The sequence below is a fragment of the Notamacropus eugenii genome, chromosome 4 (assembly GCF_028372415.1).
Source record: "Notamacropus eugenii isolate mMacEug1 chromosome 4, mMacEug1.pri_v2, whole genome shotgun sequence".
NCBI lineage: Eukaryota > Metazoa > Chordata > Mammalia > Diprotodontia > Macropodidae > Notamacropus > Notamacropus eugenii.
Window position 1 is genome coordinate 28,653,682 of NC_092875.1, and position 21,675 is coordinate 28,675,356.

At 43.8% G+C, this 21,675-nt stretch overlaps 1 protein-coding gene across 3 annotated transcripts in view; it reads right to left on the reverse strand.

Annotated features, from left to right (window-relative positions):
• Nucleotides 1-21,675, reverse strand: part of FBXW8 (F-box and WD repeat domain containing 8) — a 119,364-nt gene that overhangs the window by 11,443 nt on the left and 86,246 nt on the right. For all 3 annotated transcript variants that reach the window (XM_072600329.1, XM_072600328.1, XM_072600327.1), the window contains one exon: nt 3,717-3,844. In XM_072600329.1, the coding sequence (XP_072456430.1) occupies nt 3,717-3,844 (128 nt within the window). The remainder of the gene's footprint in view (nt 1-3,716; nt 3,845-21,675) is intronic.

Consider the following 21,675-nt stretch of genomic DNA (forward strand, 5'->3'; position numbering starts at 1 on the left):
TCACACTTGATTTAAGCTATCCCTGCTAAAGAAAAAGGGGCTTGTTTCCTCTACCTTCTTAGTGCTTCAGAAAAGGTGTAATTCGGAGGTCTTCTCTTAACAGAAGCCTCACTGAACTCACTCCTATCACAGTTTTACATCCATTCACTCTTGTCCTAATCTCAGTGGGAAAAGGCACAACACTGTTAGGACAAAAGAGCCCAGGTTGCATCTGACTGAAGGGAGCCATGCAGAATCCCCATCAGGTCCCTGGGCCACCCAGCTGCAACAGCCTACAAGGACAAAGCCGGCCCAGTTCCACCCAAGCTTGTCCCTGATGCCTCCTCTGCCATCAGACCTCATCTACACATGGGGTTGCCCCTGCTTTTCTAGAAGTCAATGTAATCATTAATCAGGAGTTTCAAAAAGCAGCATGATGTAGTGGGAAACGGTTACTGGCCATGGACTTGGAAGGAAGAAGCTTTGAGGTTCTCAGCTGGGCTCTGCTGCTAACTGGCAAGTCATTTAGCCTCAGAGCCTCCATTTCCTCACCAGTAAAATGGGGAGAAGAATCTTCATACTACCACCTCATAGAGTTCTTAGAAGGAACTGACAAACCATAGAGCATCATGGGAAATGTGAGCTCTTGAAAAAAACATAAGCTATAAGAGGCGGCATGGGACACAGTCCTGCCGTGGGGCCTGGATCCTACATCTCAGACCCTCCCTGGCATGTGATGAGCAAGTGACTTCACCTCAGTCTCCTCATCTGGGAAATGGAGAGAAAAATTCTCACCAAGTAGACAGGAGGGAAAGTGCTTTGGAAACCTGGAGGGTTTTTTTTTTAAATTATCGAACCTAACCTTCCCAGAAATGGTCCTCTCCTATTTTAATCAATGTTGATAATTACTCAAACTGAGTCATTTTCATTTTTTTTCTACACTTGGCCTTAATTTGGATGTTAAAATATCTGAACAGTTTTATGAGTTTTTGCTCTAATGCTATTTATGGAAGCACAGTTATGGTCCAACAATGCTTGTTTTTTTCACATTAGAAAGGTAATTTCAGATTTTTTAAATGACACCCAGGAAGTCCTTCCTATTCCTCTCAGGGCCCCAAACATTCCCCTCTCTCTAAAATAAAACATTAAACTCCTTGAGAACAGGGCGGGATTTTCTTGTGTTTCCATATATCCCCAGTATCTGGGACAAACAAGTTTGATAAGCAGGGATGGAACTGAACTGCATTAGGATCAGAAGGGATAATACAGAGAAAGGGGCTCTACACACCTTCAAGTGCTACAGATGTGTGTATATATAGACAGATATTGATCTATCTCTCTACCTATGCACACATGTCGGGGTGGGTGCGGGTGGAAGGGTGTATGTACACCTTAGCTATAATGAGGCAGCTAGGTGGTGCAGTGGATAGAGCAGATTCAAATCCAGCCTCGCATACTTCCTAGCTATGAGACCCTGGGCAAGTGACTTCACCTACGTCTGCCTCAGTTTCCTCAGCTTCAAAATGGGGATCATAAGAGCATCTACCTCCTAGTTGCTGTGAGGATCCAGTGAGATAATACTGGTCAAGTGCTTAGCACGGCATCCAACACAGAGCAAAGATTCTATCAGTTGTCGCTGTCATTATCATGTCCGCTACTGCACATACTTGACAAACGTGATCTTCATCACCTTCACTGAGCCAGTTTTTTCCAGAATACATTCAGTTTCTTTCCTGACCCTGAGATGCCAAGATGACTCAGCTTACCAATTCCCTCCCTTTCCTATACATATTATTGTTACTGTTGAAAAGCCTCCCGCTGCCCCAGAGTCGATGTTTCCAATAAACTTTAGTAAAAGTCACTCCTTTCATCCCAGCAAGTATGTTCTTGGTCCACATGCCATCAGAAATGCCCCAGCACCACTGCTCTGGGAACCCACTTTGGGATCTGAAGCTGCTCTCTTTGGGGCCCCACAAACAATCACAACTTTGCTACTCTCACCCACAGAGAGAGATTTAAAAATGTTTGTCAGGTGTATCATCTCCTATTAAAATGGGCTTAACGTGGCAGATAATTAGGTCAGATTTTAGACTCAGGAGTGACAAGAGTGCCCTTTCACACACTACATTTGGCTCCTGCTTTGGGGTGGGGCACCTCATTAGGGATCCCTGCTCTGGGGGAGAAGTCTGCTCTATGAGTATCTCCAGGCCTCCCAGTTGACAATCCAATGTGCAGCTGCTAATGGTATTACAACTTGGCTCAGAACTTGTCCCCTGGTCCCTAATTGGGTCTGTGTATGCAGAGAGCAGGGGTCTCTCCTCTGCTCCACTGTTTTGGTTCCCTGTGAATCTAGCTGTGACTGAACCCCCAAATGCTCATGCTGTAAACAAACTCTGCACGAATAAATCTATAATCCCAGAGCTTTTCATTTGGACATCGCAAGTAGCCTTCTGCATCTACTGTCCCAGAAAATGAATAGCTGCCAAGTCCCAGTGGGAAGAGAGGTACCAGATAAGCTTATGTTCTTTGTAGCCCCTGCACAAACCAACACATCGCTCGCGTTGGTAACACTAATACATGAGATTGAAACTATAAATTGATTTGTTTGGTTTTGCTCGGCCACATGGGGAGGCCACTCATCAAACCTGGCTTTGTAAGAGAAAAACAGCCTGGCCCATTTGCTAGATGATCACGTTACACCTATCAAACATCAGCTGTCTTCAGACGACTAAGAAAAATGACCGAGTATTTTCTTTACCAACAAAGTATGCAGTGTGCTTGCATTATCTTTGCCCTGAAAAATGAAGAGGGGTTGGTGAGGGGGGTGCTGAAAACATTGTTTGATAAAATAATTATTTTTGCAAGCTGCTGCACTGGCGGGACAGAGGTCTGGGATTTGGCAAGAGAAAGTATCCGCCTCACAATCTGATACCCACCACCAAACCAGACCACCACCTGCAGCCTGGTGCCGAGCACTGGGAAAAGGAGGGGTGCCATTAGACACTGGCCCCTCGCCATTCCACATCTCTTTGGGGCACTGGATCAGACACTGCAGATAACTAGCCAAAAAAACAAAAAAGGGGAAAAAAAGAAAACATAAAAATTGGACTCAGAGGGTCTTTTCAAACACTTTAATCCTTTCGTGCTGACGGTTCCCAGTGCGCCCATTGCTGGCAGTGGATACCGTACAGGGAAAACCTGACTCCCTAAGCCAACGAGTTAAAGGGAAGGCTGCTAATCAGCTAAATAGAGCCTGGAACTTGTTCATATAAAGTCCTTCTTTCTCTCTCTCTCTCTCTCTCTCTTTTGGTCATTGGAGGGACACCACAGTGCTCTGAAATACACTCCTGACATCATTTGGCAAACAAACTCATTTTACTGAACAAGATTCATCCCTTAGGTTATTGTTTTTAATATCAGAAAGTGAGCTTTTAAATGCCAGACAAATTTTGCAGCAGGGGGAAAAAATATTCCCAGTGGTCTCTCTGGACCCTTCACCAACTGTGTCCACCAAATGGCTTAAAAGAAAACCTTCCCATGATGCTCTCAGAAAGAAAGCAGAAAGGCAAAGATATTCAACAATTACCTAATACCAGGTTCTCCAAACTCAAGGAGGCAGTGTATACAGGAGGCGGAGCAGGAGAAAGAAGGGGAGGAGAAGGAGGAGAAAATGACCAAGAATTCTGAAGGTGGGAGCCATTTGTTTCTAGAGAGCACTACTGTTGGTTCCAACATACCTCCTGTCCTTACTGCCTGTGACCAGCAGGTGTGGGGGACTGTTCCGGAGGTTGACACAGGTGAAGTCACCCAGGGAGCTGCCCAGTGTGGCCAGGCACTGACTCGTCTGCAGGCTGTACAGCAGTATCTGTCAGGAAAAAGAACAGCAGCTGTATACACAGACCCAACATAACAGGGACCAGGTCCGTACAAGTGCCTTTTGCTTTCGGATAAACCAGGGCAAGATCAGATACCCTCAGATTGGATTAAAGATGTTTTACAGGTTGATTCTCCAATCTTCCCCGGGATAATGATGTTATGGGGACTCTGAAAGTTGAAGGACAAATACTCTCGCTGGCTAAGAAACACGACAAAAGGAAGAGAAAGCAGTCACTGTGCTCACTGAGTCTAGGAAAGGCTGTGCAGAAACTTTTAACTGCAAAGTTGCCAGCCATCTCTGAGATGGATCCAAGAGGAGAAATGCACAAAGGATTGTGAGTAGTAGGCACTGGGGGCCCCCTAGAAACACCAAAAAGAAAGATGCTCAGAATAGAAGCAGGAGAAGCAGCAGCACCGTAGTCACCTGTAGGACAAAGAGGAGTGAGATCAGAGCCCTCCAGAGGCTCTAGGTTCTAATCCTGGCTCAGTCATTCAGAGTTCATCTCTCTGGGCCTCACTCTCCTCATCTATAAAATGAAGGAGTTGGCCTTGGTGGTCCCCAAGGTCCTTCCCTGCTCTAAAATCTGTGAGCCCATGACCAGGTTCATTGCTCTAATTTTACAGATGAGGAAACTGAGGCCCAGATATTTATGCAACATGCCTAAGGTCATGCAGGCAGGGGAAGGGCACATTTATAAAGCACCTACTAAGTTCCAGGTACTGTGCTCAGCGTTTTACTGTTACTGTCTCATTTGATCCTTACAACAACTTTGGGAGGCAGGTGCTGTTATTATCCCCATTTCACAGACACTGAGGCACAGAGAGGTTAAGCATCTTGCCCAGGGTCACACAGTCAGTAAGCCTCTGAGGCCAGATTTACTAGCTGCCAAGCAATTCCTTCCTTTCTTCAACAAACATTTACTCGTGCTCACTATGTTCAAGGAATAGAAGTAAAGGAGGTTAAAAATACAGGAAGGGGTGCTGAGTCTCCAGGGCTTGCCAATCTTGTAACAGAGTAGGAAAGCAAATGGTACGTTCAGAAAATGTAAATCTCTAAGACAGGCCTGAATTATATCAAGCAGCATGGTAGGGAAAAATGGACTTCACAATTCCTTTTTAAAAATTATTTTCCAAATAATTCGTCACACTGGCTACTGAAATTGCTCTTAGAAATGGTGAACTGCTTAAAACGAAGCCTTCCAGTAGTACTTTTGGAAATGAAGAAGCAGCTACAGCAGTTATTTAATATTATGTTGTCTACATTTATGTAAAGGAAGCTAGATGGCCTAAGAGCAGCTAGGTGGTGCAGTGGATAAAGCATCGGGCCTGGAGTCAAGAGGACCTCAGTTCAAAACTGGCCACACATGCTTCCTAGCTGTGTGACTCTGGGCAAGTCCCTTCAGCCTGTTTGCCTCAGTTTCCTCATCTGTAAAATGATCTGGAGAAGGAATGGCGAACCACTCTAGTAAATCTTTGCCAAGAATACCCCCAGTGGGGTCACAGAGTCAGACACAACTGAACAACAAAATTTATGTAGGTAGTGTTCATAGTATCAGGACCGAATGCTAGGGTATGGCCATTGGATTATGCCAACCCTCTACCCTGACCCCAAGAAGCAGCTCCACACTAACATGACACAAGTAGAAACTAAAAGATTGTTTTTAAAACACCACCCCCACAGACAGTCTCCCTTCTCCCCTCCTCCACAATTTTCCAACCATTGTTCAGGAAGCACTGAACCCATTGAGATCCTGTTAATTTGCTGAAAAATTAATCATTGCAGAAAAACACTTGGTTACTGACTTTGATTTCTTTATGATGATAAGGCAGTAAGTCTTACCTTGTCAGGAAAGGTTGAGCATACATGGTAATATTTTAGAATAACTCTCAGCCTCTTGTCTGAGGTCAAAGGAAACATTCCTTTACAGAGGCAGGTCCAACACTGTATTCATCCAAGGAAGGTGCAAGAGGGGGTGGCTAGAGGCTGAGTTAGACAAGCAGAGCAGGAGAACCACTGAGAAGGGCTCACTGGTCTCTTCTGGTGGCCAGTATAGCAAAAGCTCTGCCACAAAAGAAGGAGCAAATTACTGGGTTCAAACCCTACCTCAGGTGCTTACTCCCTTAGGCAAATCACTTCCACTCTAGGATGTTCAGTAATGGTGGACCTTTGTACAAACCCACTTAGGATTTTCTGGGCAGAGATTCTGGAGTGCTTTGCCATTTCCTTCACCAGCTTATTTTAGAGAGGAAGAAACTGAGTCCAACAGGGTGAAGTGACTTGCCCAGGGCACACAGCTAGTAAGTGTCTGAGGCCAGATTTGAATTCAGGTCTTCCTGACTCCAGGGCTAGAGCTCTATCCATTCACTATGCCACCTAGCTGCTCCTCCTGGAGCCTTTGCTTCCTCATTTGCAAAATAAGGGGGTGGACAAGATGGCCTTCCAGCTATAGCTTTATGATCCATAATCATCCTTAAGCCAGATACACAAAATGATGCTCAACTATTGAGTATTAATTAGCTTGTGAATTTTTATTTCCAGTAGATCTGCACTCTGACAACAGATCTGAACAGCATGGAATAACCTACCTTTCTCTCCTAAAAGAGGGAATAACCATGGAGTTGGACTTTGAATCAAAGTATTAGGTTTCAATTCCTGGATTTATTTACCACAGGCTTTGAAGGGTACTGTATATGTTAGATGGCCTGTATGTTACAGAAACAGACACAATGAGCAGGACTGTCCCTGCCTTGAGGACCAGCTGTTACATGTCAAACCTATTTTTCTCCCAAATAGCTAGAGAAATAATCAATACCTCAAATCTTGATACAATGCTAGAGTTACTATTGCTTACAATTTCGGAAAGTAATGGGCAAGCTTATTTTGATTCAAGCCTAAAGAAAAAGATCTAGGAAATAACTGAAAATAAAAAATTTATGTGCATCAGTGAGATGAACTTCTAATTCCAGTAATTTTTCTCTCAGATCAATAAGCAGATAATCTAATAATGAAACAACGCTCGTTGACAATTAATAACCCAAGAGAATATAATTAGGGAATTCATTCAAAGGCTCTGGAGAAAAAAAAAATAGTACTGGTTTTGGTTACTATGCCCATAAGAATTCTGTACTTATTTCAACTTTGCATCACCTACATTTATTATACACATCTTCAAAGTACTTTTGCAAAGAATAAAGTATTCTTTTATAAAAGAAAAATAAGCACACAGAATGGATGAGTGCCCAAGGCATAAAAAGGCCATGGTGAATCTTGGATTGATATCCGATATGCTGATTAGACAAGCCCCCTCACCTTTCCTCTCAGTTCTTTTAAGAGGGAGACTGATTTTTCTTAACTGATGAGTCTGACCTAAACTCTTCCCCAAAAAGACTTTCTCTATTTTCATTGTTAAGACTTCTAAGTTAGTAGTTAAGAGTCAAGCGTTCTCTAGAATGTTTAATAATTCAATGAATTAGAAATATCCAGAGTACCTTTACCATTACGTTTAGTTAAAGACCACAGAGATTAGAAAACACATTATCCATCTCCGAGGCAATTCGTTCCATGTTACAAGTCCCTTAACGACCTTTACTATTTCTCTCTCCCTCCTTCCCTTTCTCTCTCTCTCTTTTAATAAGGCTGAGCAAATGGGACTTCATTTTATCTGATTGCCACAGACTAGTGAAATTAATTATTCATGCTCACATTCTCCCTTTTGTTAAGACCATGCATTAGACACATTTTTCTCTTTATTACCCTAGTTGGGCGAGTCTGAAACTTGTGACCACTCTCCTTAGACAGATGTACTGAGAAAGAGGTGGGTTAGAAAGGAGGAAAAACTGACCCAGAGCTAAAGTCTTGGGGAAAAGGTTCTGCACTAATGTGACCACCAAATCAATAGATGTCAGGGAATTTTTTAAAAGTACAAATTGTGTCATAAGGAATAGGAAAAAAGTGGACACCAGGCACATTTCTACAGAAATTATGAAGTTGCCCTAAGCCTCACAGCTAAGCCTTGAAACTGTTGCCAAGTATAAGGAAGGCAACGTTACGGCTTTCTCTCCCCCTTCAGAGTCTTAAAATTCTTCATTGCGACAGATATGGAGGGTAGTGTAGTTGAAGGAAACATGAACCTTTTCAAAAAGCTTCCCAGAAAGGTTTCCCCCATTTCCAAGTATCAGTGAGTTACGTTTCCATCTTAGTCTCTTAACTTACACCATGGCAGTTGTAGATTCTCTGACCTCCTCCTTTTAGTTTTTCACATTCTTGGTACAGACACAGTTTTGGAAGTGGAATGATCCTAATGTACAATCAATTGCTACACACTTTAATGAAACAATGGCGGCACTGCCCACAATTCAGAAATGGGATTAAAGGATGTACTGTGGTCTCTGCTCACTGCTCCCACTCCTCTTGTGGTCCTCATTACCTTTCTGCCTGCACATGCCCCCGGAGGCCCCAGAGGTGGTGGGCACAGCTTCAGCAGCTGCCAACAACTAAAAGCAACCTCTCTCCTTGTAGACTCGGCCAACGCCACCTGCTGTCACTCCTCTGGGTTACTGCCTACACATATAAGCTGCTTCTCCTGGGAGTCTCACTCCACTGCCCGTGCCACAGCTGCTGGCACAATAAGCTGCAAGGAGAAGGGATTCAGAACCAGGAAGGAGGTAGTGGGGGACACCAAAGTGTGCTGGTAGAGGTGTGCCCAATACCTTCTGAGAATGCTCTGAACTACCTAGTATACCCCAGCACTGTTTTCTATCGATGGTCACTGAGGAGGAAAAAGTGAGGGCTCCACAGAGAGTGACTGGAGATACAGCGTGAGATCGTGAGATCGAGGTCAATGGACTGCTTCCTTGGTCCCCTCAGAACTGCAGTCTACAATGTAAACTTGACAAATCCATAAATGAGACTTCCTTGAAATGATGAGGGCTTGGGCCCTGTAATATACCACCAGTGAAAGATGGAAAAGATCTGCAGACTTTTAGAACAACACATTTTCACTATCAAGGACGCAAACATCACAGTCCCAGGTAGGCTGCCAGAGGAAACGCAGAGAAAGTAAGAATGGGGAAAGCATTTAGAGCAGACCAAGGGAACACAGAGAAAGTGTATGCTGGAAATGATATGACTGTTAAGGCACTAAGAGACTGGTTCTCCAGGTAGAGTGCCCCTGAGCGCCTTAAAAATCATGTCATTTTCAGCACACACTCTCTTAAAGAGAGAAAGAGTGAGAGAGAAAAAGAGAGAGAGAACCAACAAAATATGGACCACCACCCATGCAGATACCTACTTTTCCATCTACATGAAATGTGCATGAAATTAATATATACATGTACCAATGACATCCTTGATGAAGGTATTGAAATGAAGGTTTTACAGGTGATATTCCAAAACAATGTTTTTCCCATTATATAATTAACTAAAAGGTATAGAGAATGGACAATCATACTGTGCTGGTTATTAGTCTAATATATTTAAATTTTTAATTTGGTAAAGCAAAATGCTGTCAAAAGGCTCTCCTCCCACGATGTGCCTCCTAGGCCTATGTCAGAATTATACAAGATAATTATACAAGATCTTTAAAGATTAAAGGAAAAGTAACGTTGTTCAACTACCCCATGATCATTAACCTCAAGGAAAGCATAAGGCATATGCCCATCAATAACGTTCACCGTGGTCACAGCAGAGCTCATGCCTGGAGTTCAAGCAGGAAAAGGCCTCCTGCTCTAGAATAGTCAGCTTCCATCCGCTTCTGTTTGGGGATGACATTGAGCTGACTGCATCAAGCAAGTCCTGTGACAGTGTATAATCTCCTAAATGAGACCCCTGATCACTCCAAAAGAGTGGGACTAATGAACTAATCACACAGGAAAGCCCAAGTGGACTCGGAATGCTCTCATCCAGAACATGATGTGCAGCTGAAATGAAAATCCACAAGCTTACCCATCAGTGCGTGTCCACCTCAAGTGACACAACTGAACAAGAGGAGGAGGAGAAGGGCCTGGAGTGCTTTGGGGAAACTGCCAAGTTATTTTATGATTCCAAACTTCTCCTTCAAACAAATGCTCATCTCTTTAATACCAGCATTTTCCCAGGGATATCTGTATGGCTGAGAGTCTCAAACATTACAATCTCTAGCAAACAGAATAATTACAAATTACAAATTAAAAGCAATGGAAAGGGCAACGGTAGGAGCAAGCAGGTGCAACAACATATTCCAAGCAGGAGGAGCTGTTGCAAAAGATTTCATCCATAAGTCAATCAACAACCATTTCTTTCCCTCCTATGTTCCAAGAATTTTGTTAGGACAAGGGAAACAAGGACAAAAATGGAACAGTTCCTGCCTTCAAGGCGCTTACATTCTATCAGGAGAAACCACAGGCACACATGCGAACACATCCAGAATGAACACAAGATAGTTCTGGGAAGGGGAGCTCAGCAGCTGCTGGGGGAAAGGAAATGGGGCTCTGTGAGGTGGGGGTGAGGAAGGAGGGCATGAGAGGCCGGAGGTCAGCCAGGACGAAGGCTTGAAGAATGGGGATGGAGTTACATAGAAGGACATGCAAAGAGGGCGAGGATGGGTGGATCCCAGAGGATTTCTGAAGAGAAATAAAAGATGAGGTTAGAAAGGTAGGTGGGGGACAGAGTTGCTTTTGCTTAAATATAATTGTTATAACAATGGGCTTTGGTGTGTAGGGTGGGGGTGGGAGATAGGGAGGGAGAACCAATAAGAGAGAATGGGGATGGATGGGGGTTCTACTGGTACCAAAAAAGAAGAAAAAGAAAAAAAAAAACCTACGGACAGTGTTGGTGTGCTACAGTCTACAGGGTCACAAAGAATCGGACACAACTAAACAACTGAGTGACAACAATGTGCTGGACACTGTGCTAAACCCTGAGGATACAAAAACAGGCCAAAACTCAGTCCCTGACCTCAAGGAGCTCACAGTCTAACAATAATGAGGTATCTAGGTATGTATAAGACATATACAGTGTGAACTGAACGCAACCTCAGAGGGGTCCAGCAGATTACCCCACAGATTATCCAGGATCCAGATAAACCAGATAAACGGATGACTTCTTTCAGCCAATCCGAGGGAGTGTCCCCTTCAACAAGAATGAATGAATGTTCAAGAGCTCTCTCTAATGGGGCAGGAATAATGGATCAGGTTTACCCAAATCTAGGAATTCAGCACAGAAGGCCAAAAAAGGCAAAAACAGAACAGAAAAACAATACAGGCACTAAAGCACAGTCAATGGAAAGTAAAGCATTCTTTTTTCTTTCTATACAAAAAGACTGTGCTACAGCAGAGTATCTAGGCATAGACTCCAGACAAATGGTGTAAAGAACTCGGAAGGGGCTGAGAGTCCTCCCAAAGAAGCTCCCCTCTCCCTGCCAGTATTCTGTCTATTCTCATCTGTGCACATGGATCCATCGATCAAATGGAAGCTCCCTGAGGCCAGGCCTGGCTCACTTCTGGGTCTGTATCCCAGCTTCTAGCCAGTGTCTGGCACACAGGAGGCACTGAATGAACACTTGTGGACTGCCTAATGTTATTCTTTTACCAGAGAGGCCTACCATGGAGCGGGAGATAGGGAACTGGCCCCAGAGTCAAGAAAGACATGAATTCAAGTCCTGCCTCTGAGGCACAGCCTGGGCCCAAAGGAAATAATAACTGCACTGGGGGGGTGGGGGGTAGGTGGGGAAGTTTCCACATTGGAAGTTCCGATACCAGTGACCTGCGATGCCTATTTTTGTTCTAGAATGATTTCTGATTTTGTAAAGATGAATCAATGGGACAAGAGGCTTCAATGTGTAGAAGTTCACTTAACAACTAACTTCCCATAAACATGCAAACATATATGTACGAAAAGTTGGCTGTATAAATATGCACGCACACACACGCACACACACACACAGACACACCTGTGTCTGTGTGTGTGTGTGTAGCATTATCTTTTAAAAAGAGACAGATGGCACTGACCACAATAGGGGCACTGATTTCCAGATTCAAACCTACTCATTTTAGTTTTTTAGGATCTGAAGCAAACTAAACAACAAATTAAAATTATTCCTGCCCAATTCAGGTCTCCTCCAGACTGCCATGGACTTTTCAAACCTTGAACCCATCTCTTTCCTCCCCTGTGATCTCTCCCGATCTCCCCCTCACTACACATCCATACAGCAGGTTTCTAACACCTTTCTTAGACACAGTTTGCACCTTGTACCAATCCACTCTATAACGCCACCAAATGGAGCTTACTAAAAACCTCCTTTCACTGTCACTGCCCTACTTAAATCCTTCAATGATGCCTAGCTTTTAAGAGACCAAAGTCCAGAGTCTTTAGCTAGGCATTCAAAGCTTTCTATCACTCAATCTTTTCTCCTTCACAAGCTTTCCCCTCCCCTCTCCAGTCTAATCACTATACCACAACTGTAACATACAGTTTCTAGCCTCTGAATTTTTCACTCATGCCATTGCCTCTCCCTGAAATATTCTCTGTTCTCCTTGACTGCTCTAAATTAAATTCTTCCTTCCAAGTCCAGCCTCCTTCAGCACCCATGCTCTTGATAATCTCTCCCTCATCTGAATTCCTGTAGCCTCGATTGTCTCTAACATATCATCTTCCTATAGACAAAGTATAGCTCCTAAATGAGATTATAACTTCCTTCATGCCTAATGCTGTTTCAGTCCCCAGAACCCAGCACAATGCCACACACACACACACACACGCACGCACACACACACACCACACACACACACCACACACATGCACATGCACACGCACACACACCACACACACACACACACACACACACACACACACACACACACACACCCAAATGTTTGCTGAGTGACGGATGATATGCTACAGCCTCAGTTATTTGGATCTCTGACTCACTTGGACCACTTGGCTTTCCAAGCGAGTTTATACAAGTAATTCTCACTTTGGAAACACAGAGGTTCCATTAATTTAACCAACATTGATTGAGACCATACTCTAAGGATAAGAGGCTGTGCAGGTGCAGAGGATATAAAGACGAGGAGAACACAATTAGAACCTACTATTGGTTACTGCTGTTGCTATCCATGATCAGTCCTGTCTGACTCTCTGTGACCATCTTTGGGGTTTTCTTGGCAAAGATACTGGAGTGGTTTGCCACGTCCTTCTCTAATGGATTAATTTAGTATGTCTTTTTTTTTAAATTAACATCCTAAGTGCATAGACTAGAACTAGTATGGCAGAATGGAAAGAATATTGGATTTGGAGCCAGAGGTCCTGGGTTTAAGTCCCAGCTCTAATACAGTCTACTTGTATGACCCTGTGCAAGTATATTCTCCTCTCTGGACTCAGTTTTTTCATTCGAAAAATAAAGGGGATAGACTAGATGACCTCTGTGGTCCACTTTCATTCTAACTTATGAGAAAATGGAGGACAACGATTTCAGTGGAAGGGGGCAAAGTGGCAAGGGAAGGATACACCAAGAAGATAGCACCTGAGGGTCGTTTAAGCAGACATGTGAAGAACTCCCAAAGTGTCAACATATACCATACAATGGCACCAATTCTACGATGGCTCAGCTTTTCAGCTCCACCCAAGGAAGGAAAGAAACCCTGGACATCTCCCTGAACCAACCAGTCAGACTGTGTGTGTGTATATGTGTATGTGTGTGTGTGTGTGTGTGTGTGTGTGTGTGTATGTATATATATACATACGTATGTACAGGTAGATGTAATATCTCATCTGTATATTTCTATACATGTGTTCTTGTGTGCATATAGACAGTCATATCTCTATGTTTGTGTGTACATAATACATGCTTCTGTGCATCTGTGTGCACGTGTGCGTGTGGGTATGACACGCTCATCTTATCTGGTCTCTGAATCCCTAAGAGGCCAGACTCCACGACTGAAGAGTACATTGTGTCAGAGATGCTGGATGGAGCTGCACAAGGCACATTCCAGCTTTCCTCTTGTAAGTGAACAGATGCTTCTGCAGAAATCTGCTTCGGCTACATCCCCTGATTCTATCTTAGTCAGTGATAGGGGAGCTTTACCGTAAGTGTATTTTCATGTATACAAATCAACAAATTCAGCCAATCTGTTTCCCACTAACTAACAGATTCAGCCAATCCATAAGCGCAGTTGTCCCAATACTGCTTAGCACACATGATGATGCACAGAATGATGACTGCCGCATGTATCTTTCCTTCTTACTCTCTTTCAGTGAAGGACACAAAAGAACAAGGTTTACAGGTCTTCAGGGTACAGTTTGCTAGTGTAAACGTCCCAAGTTGCTATTCTGACCCCCATAAATATGAGGTATGAAAATAAGAAATTTAACTATGACCAAACGCAGGGTCAGCATATCGATGTTCATACACAAAGCTAAGTGTATGGGCTCTATAAATTCACAGATGAGCTAAGATTTAAAAGGAGTAGATGAGAGAGACAGACAATTGGGGAGGGAGGAGGAGACAGAGAGAAAAGAGTAAATCACACACAAAACAGCCAATAAAAAAATAAAAAAGCAGTTAATATGCATGAATAATGGATGTTTGATTTAAAAGCAGTTTACTCCGATATGATGTAATTTTTGACAATCAGCCAGAGAGACTATTTTGCAAGTCCTTGCCAGAGATAAGTCATAGCGTAAAGGGCTAGCAGGCACAGTTATGTCTGTGAACATGTGGAAAATTGACTTTCATGCCATCTCAGAGGTGACTTTCTATTGGCAAACCCTCTCAGGTGCGCTTAGCAGAACTAACTAGCAATCTCTCGGGTTTGAAGAACTTGATTAGTAAGGCAATGGCCACATCTTTTCAGCTCCCTTAAATAGAAGCCATCTGATAATTCCTAGGTTACGCTGCTTGGGTAACTTACAATCACCGCACGGCATCTGAATGACCCACAAAACAGGTGCCCCATATCTTTCCTAGGTTTCTTTTTTCTTTTCTCAAGTCCCAATCGGAATGAAAGTCCCTGTGAAGCTGAGCTATCTCAGTGATGGTACAGTATGTCTCAATGCAGCCAGGCATGATGTAGGCAAGAACTGGGTAAGCTTCGCCCATCATTTGCCAATGCACCTGCAACCCCTGCTGTTCCCGTCCTGGCCCCTTCCTGGGTGGGTGCTGCCAACCTCTCAGGACTGTGCCAGGCTTGGGGGCTTTGTGATATGGACAGATGTCTACAAAGGGCTAGACTGAGACCAAACCAATGACTTGTGATCTAACCTGACCTGACTCTAAGGAACAAGAGGTAAGCTGGGGAAAAACTGATTTCAACTTCTAGTTTTTTCTCTCCACACAATCACGTGAAGTGACTTCTTAAAAACTGGTCTGGGTTTAAGGAATATGAAATTTAAGGGTTTATCCTCCAACAAAGCTCCTATGCATCAAGCAGTCATCTCAAGCAGGATGTAAAGGGAAGAGTACTTGACTCAGAGTAGGGTGATATGGGCTCAACTGAACTCAACAACAATTCATCTGATAAATGGGTGCTGCTACGATGGTGTAAGCAGCAGCAGTAACAACAGCCAAGTAGACTTGCAGCCAAAATATTGGGGCCCCCAAGACTGCGTAGGAACAGGCTGCCTCTGGTCACTGCCCTTTTCTGAAAACTGCCATACCCTGTACCAGCGGAGGTAGGCGAAGTTGTGACAAGAAGAACCAGGAGTGAGCGGCTTCTCTGAAGCTAAGGGGGAGAGTCGGATGAGGCCATTGTCAACGGTGCCATATGCTATAGAGAAGTTAAGGACTATGAGGGAAGGAAGACGACTGTGAGATCTGGTGCTCTCTGAGAAGGCATGTCTTATGGTGGGGACAAAAGTCATGGTGAGGGAGAAAGTGGGTCGAGGAGGTGTAGAGATATTCAGTGGAGCCTCCCCCCACTCCCGCACCAAGACTGCTAGTGGTAGAGAAAAGGAAGGCCTTAGTAGCTGGCTGGGGTGTATGGGATAATAACCCCCCCAACATTTGAGGGCAGTATATAAACATAATGGAATATTGTTGTGTCCTAAGTAATAACAAAAGGGACAGGTATGGCAAAATTTAGGAATACCTGCGTGAACTAAGCCAAGGGAGCAGAACCAGAACAAGTTTTATTGTATAGCAAGTACAACACTGAATAAAAATAGTCTGGAAAGCCTGGGAGCCGGGGCTGGCCAGCGACAGAGCAGTGCCATCTGCCACCACCAGGGGGAGTCACAGACTTGCCTCTTCCCCACCCAGCCCTCCCTTTTCCAGGGTTCCTCTCCCCTCCCACATCCCTTCATCAGCCTGGGCCGGGCTCCCAAAGCCCTTGAGGCCTGGCCATCGGCCCTGCGCTCCGCGCTTTACAATTATCCCTCATCTGGTGCTCACAACAAGCCTGGGAGGAAGGTGGTTTATTATTCCCATTTTACAGAGGAGGAAACTGAGGCAGACAGCAGTGAAGTGACTTGCCCAGGGTCACGCCACTAGGAAGTGTCGGAGGGCAGATTTGGACTCAGGTGTTCCTGACTCCGGCCCATACTCCGGGTTCTATGTTGCCCCCTGCTGTGCAGGTGCTCTCTGGCCTTTTCATCAGCCATGAACTGAACCTGAACCACTTTCTTTACTGTTTTATCCAACTAGAAAGTGAGTTCTTAGATAGCAGGGTCTGTCTCAATTTTTAATTTGTATCTGTATCCTAAATCCTTAGCACTATGCTTGACACACAGTAAGAATTTAGTAAATACTTTTCCATTCCACCACACTCAATTTATAAGCAAGGAAACTGAGGCACAGATTGTGAATATTCTAAAACCTCTGACCTGAGGAAGATCCATAGGTGAATGTGTGTGTGTGTTAATATAGGCACATGCATACAACCACAGATGTTATATATGTTACCTATAGTCATATGACATATAAGTATACATACTATATATTACACGTATAACATATTACACATAACTATACATACTGTAAGTTATACATACAGTTATTTCACATATATTACATACACATGTATACGTGTACATGTCTGTCTGTGTGTATATATATATATATACATATGTATTTACGAAAGCAGAATTCTCTTTCATGCAAAAAACAGGACAGGAATCACTTCCTAAGTTACTTCAATGATCCCGTTGCACGGAACCCTGGCATATAGCTAGAACACAAAAGGTAAGAAATCAAAAATACAAAATGAACAACAAGCCCAGTGACACCTGAAGTTTCCAGGCGGCCCGAAGACGTTACCGAGAACGTCTAGGACCTCTACCTGAGGCAGACTGGGCACGACAACAAGGAGAGACACCAGGTGGACGGCTCAAAGAAGAAGAACAAAGGAAAGGGTAAATGCTCCATAAAACATTTATGGGAAGATACGGACACCACCGAGACAGAGGACTCCAACCCCTATTCGTGAAGAGTGACCTCCAACAGCAGGAACCAGACGTTTCTTGTTAAACTCACTGCACTTTCTGTGACTTTGCTCCTGCTCACCAAAAGCAGCTGGCATGAGCTGCAGGTGGAGGCTCCTCAGTAGCTCACGTGTCTGGCATTTTTCACCTCTTATTTCTCAGCCCTACTGTCCAGCCTGTCTCCCTGCCTTTCCCTGTAACGCTCTCACATTCAAGTCATCAAGACATGAGTCACACGTTGACTTAGAGGATCTTGCCGAGTTCCTCAGAGTAGAGGAGTTCTCTACTTCATTGGCCCTCACCTCTGCCCTGCTAAGTCCTTCCGTGTGAGTTTACCTTACATCTATAAATGTCCTTTATGTCGGTGTCACAGGGAAGAGCGCGCTGATCTGAGTTCATTCTGACCTCGGACACTCCCTAGCTGTGTGATGCTGGTCAAGTCACTTCACTGCTCTCTGCCTCTGTCTCCTCACCTGTAAAATGGGGACTATCACGGCAGCTACTTCCCAAGGTTGCTGTGAGGAGCCAATGGGCTAACAGTGGTAAAGCACTGAGCACAGTGCTGGAGCGTACCCAGCGCTATATAAATGTCGCTGTGGTTGGGATCTCAGATCCTTGAGAGAAGGGGCTGATTTGGCCTTTATTTATACCATCAGCATTTAGCACTGTGCCTGGCATGCAGCAGGCACTAACTAAATGCTTGTTGACTGAATGACAAGTGGTATCTGTCCATGAACCACAACTGTTTTCATGGGGCTCTGCCTGTTTATGCCCATTACAAGCAATGCAAAGTGACGGGTTTCATTATGCTTAGGAGAACACTAAAGTCTCCAGCTCTTGTCTCTCCTCTTCCCAGAGGGCTTACGGGAAATTCTTCCCTATAGCCGCTTTTTCTTCGTGTCTTTTGGTCTCATCTAGAGTGATAACATCCGTATCAATGGCGTTCAGTTCTTTCAGTATTAATAGCAACTGAACAAGCATCTCACATTCACGATACCAACAATTAAATTAATGGTACAATTGTGATATAAACAGTCCTTTCCACAAATATTAGCTTTTTTGAGCCTCATCACAACCCTGTATTAACCACATTTTGAATCGAGAGTGATGACTTTATTGATGTGGGGAACTCTCAGATAAGGACACTTCTGCTGGGAATGAAGGCTGGCACCTTCTTTGAAATGAGTTTCTTAGGGCTGTCTAAAGTAGAAGTGTTGAAGTTGCCCACCACCAGCAGACTACAAATGCTGGCCCCAACTAGATTAAAACGTCATTTGGAATACAACAGAGAAAATGTGAATTTTTGGTTTTCTAAGTCAGTAGTCCCTTTCACTGACCTGGAGAAGTGGCATATGATGAGAGCCTCTAAAGCAGGCATCCCTGCCGCTATGCTGGGTGTCTCTCACAGAGAGCATTTAAAAGTGAAGGAGTGACTTGCTCAGGGCCACTCCTGAGCCAATTTTTCTGAGATATGAATTACATTCAGGCCTTCCTGGTTCCACTATGCCTGGTTGTCCCACATTCTCATTGTTGAGATGAAATTGAGGTCCAAAGAGGGTTTGCTGCCTGTCTACTGTCAGAGAACTATTCCATAAAGACCTAGATCTTCTGACTTCAAATCTGGCATTTTTAACTGATGTCTCTCAAGAAAGATCCAACTCCCCTTGCCTTTTATTAATGACAAAATAAACAGATTTGCAGGAGCTAATTCCCTTTCTTAACCTCCCCCCCCCCCCCCACCTCCACAGATGGAAGAGGGTTGCTTGGGCAGTACTCATTTACATGATCACCCATCACTTTGCTATGAAAGCCATAGCTTCAAGCAAGACGAAGAACTCCATGACACAAATGAGAATTCTTACAAGTTCTGACGGACTCTCCCATGAGCACCTGCTTGTTATGGACAAGCAAAATGAAGGAGATGCAAATTTCACATAAATGATTAGGGAAACCATTAGAGAAATTAGATCCTAAATAAAGTTCTAAGGCTCAACCCAAGAGGCAAAATGGATTAAGAAGGCTGATGCATTTTATAAATCAATGTAATAGCCTTATAAACCTGGTTAGGGCCTGACAAATATCAGTGTCAATGACATAAAAGATAAAAATGGCCATTGTTATTAGTACATGCCAGTCAAAAGCCAATCTTGTGGGAGATCAATGTTGAGCATGGGGCTAGGTGATGAGGTCATTCCTAACTCTGGAAAGCTTTAAGACAGGGGGGGCCACCAGCAAAAGTTAAGATTGGAAGTACTGACCTTTATCTGGCTTTGTACTGTTGAAGGTCTACTTCAACAAATTTTTATTGAAGATCTGCTATGAGCAAGGCACTGTATTTCTAAGGATCTGTACAGAAATCCACTAGTATATTAGTTCCCCCCTTAACTGTCAGCAGATCTCTCCTAATTACCTTGAACATACTCTAAAGAAGACTTCTGGAAGTCTTGAAGTAAACTATCACCAAATGTAGAACAGCAATATCGGCTACACCCAAATCTAGCAATCTAACTGCTTTACTCTTTCATACTGCTTAGAAAATAAGAGAGAGAAAAAAACTCAGATATTATAACCATACAAGGCCAAAATCAAAGACTAACTTACAAATAATCTGTCTGCTAAGATGGTAACAGGGAACTCCTTTTGGAAAATGTCACAGCAAGGTCCCTGCCCAAGGAAAGCCCAACATAAACCTAATGTTAGCCTCTCTCCTCGATCACTAGAGAAATGAGTTTTTTAAAACAACCCTTCCCTATATGCACCTTCTGTGACATCACAGCACAATGTCAGGAGTTTTAGAGGCCCTCCTGTGTCATATTAGCTTCTATGGAAAACACCACAATGCCAGGAAATACTGGCGTACATGTCAGATAGTTCACCACAGAGAAAATCATTTTCTTTTTAATTTCAACCTCCCTGGAAGGGAGAAGAATTAGCAATTACTTAACAGCCAGTGTCTTACAACTCAACCAGACTGTAAACTACCAATTCTGACTCTGCCCAAGATAGAATGATGAAAAAAGAAAGGGCTGCCTGTAGATTCTGGTACGCATACAAAAAACACAATCGAATTCACAAGCAATAAATCTCTGATTTCAAAGGCTCTCCCAGACAGATATTTCAGCTCGTGACCAGGATAAGCAACCAACCCAAAGTCTCTTCACGCACATGTGTAGGGAATAATTATCATAATAGACGTTAGTAATTAATTTCCAGTGTGATGTCAGCTAGGCTAGCAGTGCCAAGCAAGCGTCCTTGTCAAACACATTCCAGCCGTCTGGATTACTTCACTCACATCTCCCTGATTAGGATGCGCATGGATGTGCTGCCTAATACAATCTGCCAACAAATGCCCAATCCTTCAGAACTAAATGAGGAAATATGTCCGAATCCAAAGAATGATGCTAAGAGCCCTAAGTGGATTTCTCTTTTCCTTTAGGAGCATGAGAAGCATCACCAAGACAAAGCTCTTGACTGAGGCCATTCCATCTTCTAGCCTTCCACCTCTGAGAACAAAATTAGATTAGAGCCACAAAAGAATGAATAAAGACAATCTGGCATCACACGTACAGCTCACTCCTGGAGGTATTTATGGCGGATTCGGGGGCTCTAAGGTGTAAAAATAAATCTGAAGGAGACATCTGGGGCAAATGAATGATTTTCCACCTGTTTTAAATCCACATTGCAATGAAGTTTTCAGATTAAAAGTAACTGGTTTTGTCTATAGGTGTGCTCTGAAATTCAGTCACAAGTTCAGAGCTACTGCTTTAAGATGCACCCCTGGGTCGCTGGGGCCTGAAAACCCAAGAGGGCAACCCCAAAGAACAGCAATCAAGCTCCATCCAGACACAGCATGTCTCCCAGAAGGATGTGGGGCCTGATGGACAATATTAGAAGATTTCTTTTGAAGAAAACCAAAAACAAAAGCTTTAATGGCAGCAAGATCTAACTGGAGGAGAAGATTCAGAAGAAAGAATCACCCACTTCACACTGAAGTCCTTTGCTACACAAAATTCCCCACTGAGCCAGACAACACAATCTCAGCAAATAATGGAAAAACTGTTTAAATGAATAGAAGGCTTGTTTACAAACTATAACTAGTCATGTAAATAGGTATTGCCCATAGGGCTAGGCAGCAGTCTGTATGGTCACTTTTCCAGATATGCATCTGTGCAGTTTGTCCCTGGCACCTGAAATGCCCACCCATACTTCCCGCTGCACTTTGGATGCTTATCGCCATTCCAGGGTAACTGTACATGCCACCTCTCCGTGAGGCCTTCTCTGATCCTCACCACCCCCCCCCACACACATATCTTATATTTTCCTAGATCCCTTTGTCTGGATCTCTGCTTTGCCCCAATCGTACCCTATCTAGCATCATACTTAGCTGTGAGGTGCTGTGTCCCTCCCGCGCCCTCCCCCAGAGAATG